Genomic DNA, 10,165 nt, shown 5'->3' with positions numbered 1-10,165 from the left:
AGGGCAATTTCTTAGTAAGGTCCCAATTGGCATCGTGACAGGGCAACTTATCAAGCTTGCTAGTGTGATACCATCCAATTGGGGATGTTTTGCCTATTGCTCCATTACCCTTTGGAAGTTGTTGGGAGCAATCACTGTTGCATGCTGGGTGATCATGGTGCTTTGACCTCTACTACTGCCATCTTGTTTGTCTCAAATTTTTCTTGCTCCTATTGTACCCATTGCTTCAAGGCTTGGTAACGAGCCTTCTCAATTTCATCATTGGGGTATGCTTCCTTGGCTTCTTGGGTGGCACTTTCCATGGATGTGCTAGGCATGGTCTCACTAAGTTGTGGGATTGGCATGGCTTGTTTTACTAGAGGGCTCTTTGCTTTTTGAGCGGAAAGGAGTTTTTGTGCCGTGCCGCTTTTTTCCCCTGTCTTGTTATGATCAAGACTGGCCATGATGCCACACTATGATTTTCCACACTTATCATCCCCAGGGATACATCAGGTTTTACTTCCGTGGTTGGTTTAGGCTTTATTCTTAGTGGGCACTCCATGCAGGCATGCCCAACTCCGCATTCCCTGCACACAGGTTGGAATGTAATGGGGTTAGGGCATTCTGCTATGTGGTGGTTTTCTCCACAACCAAAACACTTGATGGGTGTTTTGGTTGTGGTTTTCTCCACAACCAAAACACTCGATATGTGGTGGGCCTTACTTGATTAGCATACACCAGAATGAGTCCTTCGGTACCATCCATGTAGTACATAGGGTATTGTGTTTCATACTATAGCGAGGTTCCAGCTCTTCCGGTTGGAGTTGTTGCATCGAACTACTGGAGCAAGATTGGGAGCCCAAGGATATTGCGGAGGATTGGGATTCCTCATTAGTTGAGGCACTTATGTCCTCACCGAGAGTGGGTTGAGACGTGGCACTTGTGCATTAGGTGCTAGTGCTGGTTGTCAGTATACTAGGATTGGCAGGTGTTGGTATTGTTGGGGCCGAGGTTGTGCTACCCTCATATTATAGAAATAGGTATTTACATCATGCCCTGCAACATTGCAAATGGGACACCATAACCATGGGGGCTGAGCTACTTTTGGTGGGTTTAGTCTACTCCTCAGGATTGGGCATTCATTGGCTATAAGGTTGACCATACAGTGTGGGCAACAAACATTTTCTCTCCGTGGGTACTGTGGTGGCTGAGAGACGTGCAACTTTTTCTCGATGGCCTGCATCATTTCATCTTTTACTCTTAGGGCCATGGCTTCCACTCTGTCCTCGGTGGTGTGATCCTTGTTAGAAGTGCTTCCCTTCTTCAAAGATTTCTTATCGCGATGACTTGATTTATAGCCCCATTAATGTCGCAGTGAGAATCGATCATGCCATCCTCAATGTCAATTACAGCTTCATGAGCATCGCTGAAATGTGCATAGCTACTAACTTTTTTCATGTCCATGTTGTTGCGAATGGATTTTTTAAGTCTAGAGATAAACCATGCTATGAGGTACTTGTCATCCGGACGGGGAACACACTTTGCTATTAATCTTTTCATTCTTCCTAAGTATGTTATGACCTTTTCTTTCTTGCGCATTGCTATATTGATGCCAAAGGAATTCTCTGAAGGTAAGAGTTATAAAAATTTAGCGATTGTCTGCATGGATTTACGACTAAAAGAATGTTTGAGCCTGATAGTATGACCCCCACACACCTCAGGCAACAATTTTCAACTGCGGCTAGCTTTTCTATGCACAAAAAGTTTCGTTGCATTCAAGTTGGAAGGGCAACAGCGTTGGTGGAACAAGAAAAACAGCCAGGACATCGAAAGCGAGGGACTGAGGCTACTACCTACAATCTCAAGATGAGGAGACGAGGGAGAGATGATCTCCCTCTACATTAATCTATTGCAAGTCCATCAACTTCTTCAAAATGGGAGACGAGGGAGAGATATGTCCCTATAAGTTGCAGCCATGATCTATTGCAAGTCCATCAAGTTCTTCAAATCAGGAGTGATGAACATGAAGACGATGATGCTTCTTCCTCAGCTTCTTTCTCCTCTCCAGCTTCACCACCTTCTTTGAAGCTGACATGGTGAGAGGTAGGGTGGTTGAGGTTGAAGGTGACAAAAGGAATGAAGGTCTAGAAGTTATAAAGGAGGATGGGGAAAGTTGAAGAAGGTGAGGGAGATAGTTAAAGCAGTAGGAGACAATGCCGGCTAAGATTTTCATGTTGGAGAATTCCACAAAAGTTGACTTTTCTTCAATTGGAGCATCGCTTCTCCATCTACAACGCTCGCACTTGCATTTCGGATAGTCAATCTTATCATTCTTAGGACTGATTTCTTCAGGTGGAAGGGAGTGAAGTCCCTTGCCTCATCATGTTGATTTCCTTCCATCCGTACAAATTAGAAGATTAATGCCTTCAGCTTTGAGTATCTTTGTATTGGTTGCTAAAACCTTGATTCCTTTGATAGAAAACTATCAAACTCAACTTAGACAGATTTAGATTGAAAGTATGAAATTGAACGAACTAGGATTGAGTGAACTCACCGTTTTTGAGTAAGGGGCACATATTGAGAATGTTAGAGTGGATGATTTAGCATGAGACATGATACATAGAGATAGAATGAGTCAAGATTAAAAGTATTAGAAGTTGATGAGTGATAGCTGTGAGAGTGAAACAAATGAAGTGGATAGAATTTGCTATATTTGTTTTTGAGATTTGAGATTTTGAGCAACAACTTGGGCATTAGGAATACTCTATGCACATTTATGATGAATATTGGGTTCTCCCCCTTCTTGGACAGTCTACAATTGCATGTTTGAAATGAACATTAATAAAATGAGTTGTGAACCTTCTGAGCATTATATGAAACTTTTATATCAATTTTGTTTAAGGACTATTTTGGTGAAAGCTTTACACTACAACATTTGAAAATAGTTAATAAAAAAGGATCCCCCTTGCGAGCTGCAAATTGAATTACCAATATTGGTAGAGGACGCTAAGGGGATTTGAATTTTAAAGTGGAGGGTTTAGGGATTTGAAAATTTACTAAAAAGCATACAAATGTTGAGATTTGTAAACTCTCACATGGAGAGAGAGAGAGAGAGAGAGAGAGAGAGAGAGAGATAGAGATGTATGCAAAGCATAATTACCAAGAACATTTTTTTCCAACTAAAAGTAATGCTAGAGATCCACCTTAAAATTTTCTTAAAAGGCACTCAATATTGAGATTTATAAATAAAAGCTATAATTTTATTCCTTGGAATCAAAGGCACCCTAGGATCCAAACCTTGAGACCCAGGATTCAAACCTTGAGACCTAGTAGAGCGGATCTCTAACCTGTTGTAGATGGGTCATGCTGGAAAGTAATGGTCTAAAATGTTGCAGCATGGATGGATTCCATGTGTCAAGTGCTAAAAGGAGAGTTCATTCATCCAAAAGTGGAGCTTGGGAATTTGAAAAATTCCCAAAAAAAACCAAATAATCACAAAACTTGGCCCAACTCTATCCTTAGGAGAGCGAGTGCTAATAAAATAGGGGACATTGCACATAATGCTTACACATAATCAAAAAAAAGAAAAGACAATGCTGATTGGATGAAATGGCGATGGGCTGTGATTGGCTGAAATGGTGACGGGCACTTGACTCTGCACACACGGGCAAGTGACACATGGTAATGACCATGACACGTGCTCTAATCATGTGGTGCACGCTAACCCCCCACACTCCTCAAGATAAAATCTCCTCCAATGATGAGAATCATCCCCTCATATGATAGCATGCCTTTGTGGCGGTAACTCCAATATAAGAGAAACACCTAGAGACAGCCGCTCGGTCGATAGTTGAAATCCGGTTGGTGGATTTCTCCTCGAAAAGGCGTTCCACTTCGTTCGAGAGTCGGAAGCTCATGTAGCGGCGGGTATGAAAGAAGAATTAGGATGGGTTCAAACCAGCGCCGCCGGCCATCTTGCAAAGGGTTGGTATTCGAGTTGGCCCAAGAGGAGGGACGGTAGGGCGCAAAGATTGGTTTGACACAAGAGGTTTGTGTGCAGCTGCTGCGCATTGGATGATTGGCCCATTTCATCTCGTCCAACCACGACACGATTGGCCCATTTTCATCTCCTCCAATTGCTATACCAGTGACACGTTAGTGACAGCCGCAAGCCCCGCAATGACCGCCGGTGAATCTCACAGGTGGGTGGGTCAAGATTGGCCCATTTCATCTCCTTCAACTGGTATACGAGTAACCGCGAACATTGGCCCATTTCATCTCCTCCAACTAGTAACCGCGAACATTGGCCCATTTCATCTCCTCCAACTAGTAACCGCGAACACCGCTCGCGAACACGTGCGGGGCGGTTGCGACCCTTTCTCCCATGTAGGCATCTCAAAAGGAAGGAAGGAAGGAAGAAAGAAAAAGAGCAAAGATGGAGCTTGCTCTTCATCATCTTCCTCACCAAGCTTGTCTATGGAGGTCTCTGCGTCCCCCCTCCATAGCTCAAACCCTAATTCTGCTTGCCCCTCATCATCATCCCCGCCATCGCTCCCTTCCTTCTTCCCCTTCCCCCCGCTCTTACCTCGAAACCCCCAGCCCTTTCTTCGAGTTTTTTGAGAAAATCCGTGGCGCCTTGCCTGTCGTTGGCTTGCTCTCCCGCATCCTCAGTGACAATGGCGGTGTTGGCGGTGATCGCATCCAGTTTAAAGAGTTCTGCACTCGCGTCTACCGCGCTTTCCCTCCCGGCGTGCCCGTGGCTTTCTTTGAATTTGAAGAGCGCCATGGGAAGGTACGCTATTAGCGTCGATTCTCCATCCGTTGAATTATGCTTCTGCGTCAGGCTGTCGTGCCGATAATCAGTGCTTTTGTCCATTCGCATTGAAATTGTTATGGATTGTGTAGGTGGCCACACCTCAGTACGTATTGCTCTGGTGTTGGGCCGCAGCATTGGGTGCTGGTCTGCTGAAAAGCGAAGACTTAATGCTGGGCGCCGCCCGATTGCGTGTTTCCTTCGACATTCAATACGAAGAGGAGGCGTTCAACATTTTAATGGACGAAGCTACAGAGGTGATAAGACGGTCCCTTCCACACGTGCTGTCTTGCATAAAGAGCTATGCATGCTTTGCATCGTCTCTTTGATTAGATTTTGCAGGACTCTTTTGTCTCGTAATTTGACGTTGACTCAAGCTTGTGCGTGGGCAGAAACGGCGTTTGTCAAAGTCGCCTCTTCCGTTTGTTCCCTATGAAGCCCGTGCAGCAAAAGCACTCGATGCCATCTGTAAATGCTGTATCGGGAGACTTACGATCGACGAACGAGATGCGACATTGCTTACTCTTATGTTGCAAGCTGTTTTTCCCGCAGCAGACAAAGCTGAGGTGGAAAGAGCGGTGAGCGATAAGGTTGCAAAGATACCAGAGGACAGTTCCCTTCAGGGCTCTATGCAGGCAGGTGGAGAATCGAGGCAGGCTAGTGAAGACGTGAAACAATTTAGCAGAATGGATCCAGATATCCTTCAGTCTGAAGAGGTTGAAAAGGAACAAGAGCAGAGTGCTCAAGGTCCTACGCAATCTGAAGAGAAGACAAAAAGCTTTGTGTAATACTAGCATTTTCTATTCTATTTTCGATTGCTTCTATGCTCTCCTGCTCCTATATATACGTGTATGCATAAATGTAGATTATGCTCTCTTTCAATCGGATACACAAGAAGTACACAGCTTTAGGAATGAGATGGAAGCGGTTGCACTTTTCATTTTTTGGCTTTCAGAACTCCTCCTTTTTGTGCTTCACATTTCTACAATTGGGACCATTTTCTCCCACCCCAGAATGGGAAAACACATATTCCTTGGGCTCATAATTTGAAAATGCTGACCTATTATTTTAGAATGGGGAATTGACCACAGGCTGGTACTGCACATGTGCCCAAGATGTGGTGTAATGCACTTTATATTAGGGTCCAGTTTTCAGCACTCTTTAAAAATGAAAACATCAAAGTTCCTTTCAGGAGTTGGAGAGGTCCTTTTCCTCTTGCATCTTGATGTGCTCTTTGTACATGGGCCTCCTTGATTGGCCGATTGTTCCTTTGCTATAGGTGTCTACTTGATGTGCTCATTGTAAGCCACTAGATAATTTGGTACAAGGCCTTCGTGAGGTCCTTGGGCTGGCTAATGTAGGCCACAGTGAGTAGGTCTCTTAATCTCACCTCGTGGTAGGTCTCAATAAGTCAATCTGCTTACGCATTTTCTTGAAAGTCTTAATCAAGGCAAACTTGAACTATTACTCCCCATATGAGGGTGGTTTGACCCCTGTAGAAGGAGTGTGAGAGGTGCCATATGGGCACAAGATATGGGCGCCACATGGGTGCATGAAAAGGATCAGAGAGAGGCTGCCAAGAGTTTCTTTCGACCCACCTGGCAGGCCAAACAGTCCATGTGGGACTGCCATGGTGCTGCCCAGCTTTGGGGCTGCACATGGTCCTGTAGGGAGGGGTCAATGGGGTGGGTTTACGGCCCAGCAAAGGGCCCAAGGTATAAGCTGTGGGCTGGGTCAATGCTTAGCTAAAGGCACCTACAAGATGGCCTCTTATAGGCTGAAAAGGATACCCTGGTCGGCCAGGTCAAGACAGGTCGGCAGCATCTGGAGGGATTGGCTGTCAGTCAGCAGCCTCTGGAGCTGGTGGGCTATTTTGCAGGCCAGCCAGCTGTTCCCTATAAAAGCCCCCTCTTGGGGCGGCATTTGGCATTCAGCAAAGGCACAAGTGGTCTCACTCTAGTGTAGCAAGCTGAAGTCATTGAGAGTGCATAGTGTGCAAGCCAAGGGGGCTCCTTTGAGCATTTATTGAAGCCTACAAAGAGGCACACAGCAGTAGAGAGAGTTTCACAGCAGAAGGTGCAGCATGAGGCCCGAGGGCAGGTTTTGTACTTGATCTGCATATGTGTACTTGGTGTTTTGGCTGTACTTCTGTCTGGGCAATTTCTTTTGCATTAGGTGGCTCGTGTTCAAGGGGTTTCATTTCACGCAATTGTTTAACATGGTTTTTGAAGTTGAGTTGTGAGCTAAAGATACCTTGCGAGTATGTCCCTCCATACATCCCATACATCTATCAATGTATGGGGGGACATATTAGATTCTTCACCATGGTATTCGAGCCCAAGGGCCAAGGTGACTTCAATTTTGTAACGTGTGCTGTAATCAAGTGATGTTTGTATTGAGTGCAAAGGATTTCTTGGTTGACGGAATTTCCAAGGAATTTACAAAACCTTCCATGGTGTTTTGTTTGCCTTCCGTAACTTTTGCAAGAACAGGATGCTTGGATGGGACTAACTATCCTATATGGAGTCACCTGGTAGCAAGAGCCTTATGGTAGTGAAGGTGGTGAGATCAATCCCTAGGATCAAAAGGATGTGGTGGGCAATGTTGTGAAGGTTGCCGATCAAATAGATGTCAAAGATTGCATGCTTGGGGATGCTGTGGCACTATCCATATCATTGGGACGATTGCAGATTCAATGCTGCCGCACATTGATTGGCAGAGATAGAACAATGGTCAAAAGATCAAAGGTCAAGATCCTTTTGTGAAGGTGAAGAACATTAAAGGTTGCTCAGATCATGCTTAGAGTAAGGCTGCGTTCTTCAAGGAAGAAGAGGACGAGAATGGCTAGCTTTTGATGGAATTTAAAGGCTATTCAAGAAATTGATGGATATGAGCATCTAGAGACTGAATAGGAGGCTGTTTTGGTGGGCACTTCATGGAGGTACTTGTCTTGTTGTGATTGCAAGCAAACTAAAGAACTAGGGTATGCGTTCTCTTTGTGTGTTGTGTAGGATTTATTACATCGTGATGCATATTATCACCCACGGTTGGAGACTTGAAATTTGAAACAACACTCCCGCAAGAGGGCTTTATACATCAAGCCACGAGCTCGACAGAGAGAACCTGTTTGAGAGGTCTTCCTTTTCTCTCTAGAACTCTCCCCTTAGCCCAGTGCTTGACATGTGGCCTTTCCACATGGAGTTCTCTCTAGAACTCTCCCCCTAGCCCAGTGCTTGACATGTGGCCTTTCCACTTGGTGCCATGTGTCCCATAGGGAACCTCTTCCTTTTGTCCCTCTCTTCGGCTACCCTTTGCACCTCCCACTAAATGCCTAGACATAGGTGTGACCCTAGATCCCAACCTTCTAGGCCCATAATTTGACAAGCACTGTCGAGCCCTCTGGTTTCCCACCTTGCCATAACCAACTATAGTTCCTGTGACTATGGTTGACGTTCCCTTAAGTTATGCCCTTGAAGGGAAACCTCCTCTAGAGATTGCTTACCCTTTCTCTCTTCGGGCCTATCTTTCCACTTAACCAAACATTCTTGCCATATTATATGTCATGTTCTTTTTTCTCGTCTGTCTAAAATTCTTATGGTTCATGTGGTAAAGTAGTAGGTTCAATGAATACACCTAGGACCTCATTTCCAATGAGATTATCATCATCTCCTAATTTTCTGTTTAGCCTACATGAAAAACTGGATGTACTCTACATCCCTCTGGTACGGCTAATTTGTAAGCAAGCTCTCCAATTCTCTTAAGTATTATGAATGGTCTACAATACCTAGGAGATAATTTTGGACATTTGCCTGTCTTTATGAGATAGACTTTCTCATTTTCTTCAAACTCCAACCTCCTACGGTGGGATGCTATCTTTAGCTACCTTAAGCATTTGATTCATATCCTCAAGAAAGTCTGGTGTGGTTTGAACCTTCTCTTTTTCGAGTCCCACACACACCCACACATACTTGAGCATCCATTTATACAAAGTCTTCGTACCGAGTTTCTATCGGCACTCCAGAGGTGAAGGGCAGACTCAACCATGACTTAGGCTAGCACTAAAGGAGAAGACTAGTCAAAGGGTAGTCCAAAATCTCTTCATTCAAGCTACAACTACTTGAAAAAACTAAACGATTTCATTTTAGCCAGACGGGCATCTAAATCTAGGTGATAGGGCAACGCACCACTTAAGATAGAAAGAATTATCGCAAAACCAACATGCTGCAATATGGACGAAACTTCACAAGGTTAAATTTGCATGTCCGCTAATGTGGCAAAAGCATATACCTAGATGAGGTAAGAACATGCCCAAACTCATCCTCTAAAAACACAACATAGCATGGTTTCGAAACTCATGATAGTCACTCATAAGATTCAAAATAGTTAAGCTTTCATAACAATTGGGGTTCTAGGTTGAAATCCATGCATCATCATGAATGGACTAAAACCTGTAGCTGAATGTTTGGCATTGTTATATACCAATTCTAATATGGGAATAATTAGTTTGCCGTTTACTTACATATGCTCGAAGCATATCCTCAACGACTTGATTGACCCTTTTAGTTTGACCATCAGTCTGTGGATGATCCGCGGTGCTCATATTTAAAGAAGTTTCCAACCTCATAAACACAGCCCTCTAAAAATGGCTGTTAAATTTGCTATGTCGGTCACTAACAATATCGATTGGTAGCCCATACAATTTATAAATATGCTCCACACTTAGCCTTGCTAATTTTGGAGTTTAACCTCTTTATTGGTTGGAATATAAAGTGAGCCACGGGCTGTGGCCAGCGTGGCAGTGTGGAGAAGGGATTCTTCTGATTCTTCTGCAGGGTTTTGCATTAGCTCATGAAGGAGCTTGGTTGGAGACTCCGGGCTGGTTAAGAGTTCACACATGCCTCTTAGGGATGGCTCTTGGCTGCGAGCTGTTTTGGTGAGCCACTATGGGCAGTTGCTGCTACCATAGAGAGATGCAAGATCTCGAGGCTGCAGACTAGCTTTGAATGCTTTCATTTATTTCTTTGGGCACATCAGTGATCCAGTGGGTGGCAAGGGAGTCGTGTGGTCCCGTTTGGATTGCTAGTAACAGCTTCGGGCTTCATGCTAGTACTAGGAACTGATTTGGACGCCTATTAGAATGTATGGTGTGAGCAGATCGCAACAGGGTGGATGCTTGGGACACTGATGCCCGCTGATGGGGGGGCGTGCAATTGTAGTTGATTCCAATGTGTATCTTATCTGTTAGGCTCTCCAAGTAATTAAAAAATACTGAAAGGGGCGCCAAGGGTTTGGGGCCAATCTGTGTCCTTCTTGAGCAAGAGCACTCTAGCTCCCAATTTGTATTTGAAGTCTTTGCTGAGTATTTTAATGTGA

At 44.4% G+C, this 10,165-nt stretch overlaps 1 protein-coding gene across 1 annotated transcript; it reads left to right on the top strand.

Annotated features, from left to right (window-relative positions):
* The first annotated feature begins 4,404 nt into the window (after nucleotides 1-4,404).
* Nucleotides 4,405-5,834, top strand: PDE329 (calcium homeostasis regulator). The gene is made up of 3 exons (XM_087389710.1): nucleotides 4,405-4,771; nucleotides 4,885-5,049; nucleotides 5,185-5,834. Exons 1-3 carry the CDS (start codon nucleotides 4,415-4,417, stop codon nucleotides 5,578-5,580), a joined length of 918 nt encoding a protein of 305 aa, XP_087245836.1. The 5' UTR covers nucleotides 4,405-4,414; the 3' UTR covers nucleotides 5,581-5,834.
* Nucleotides 5,835-10,165: the final 4,331 nt, after the last annotated feature.

Source organism: Dipteris shenzhenensis, chromosome 18 (assembly GCF_047967505.1).
Source record: "Dipteris shenzhenensis isolate YYH24624 ecotype China chromosome 18, Dip_SZ_1.0, whole genome shotgun sequence".
Taxonomy (NCBI): Eukaryota; Viridiplantae; Streptophyta; class Polypodiopsida; order Gleicheniales; family Dipteridaceae; genus Dipteris; species Dipteris shenzhenensis.
Note: the sequence above shows the minus strand (reverse complement) of the source record. Positions and strands in the feature narration are given on the sequence as shown.

Bases quoted from the DNA above. Each gene is read 5' to 3' on its own strand.
- PDE329 (XM_087389710.1), top strand. From the start codon at position 4,415: ATGGAGCTTGCTCTTCATCATCTTCCTCACCAAGCTTGTCTATGGAGG. The intron at 4,772-4,884 runs GTACGCTATTAG...TGGATTGTGTAG, and splicing joins TTGAAGAGCGCCATGGGAAG to GTGGCCACACCTCAGTACGT. The intron at 5,050-5,184 runs GTGATAAGACGG...GTGCGTGGGCAG, and splicing joins TAATGGACGAAGCTACAGAG to AAACGGCGTTTGTCAAAGTC.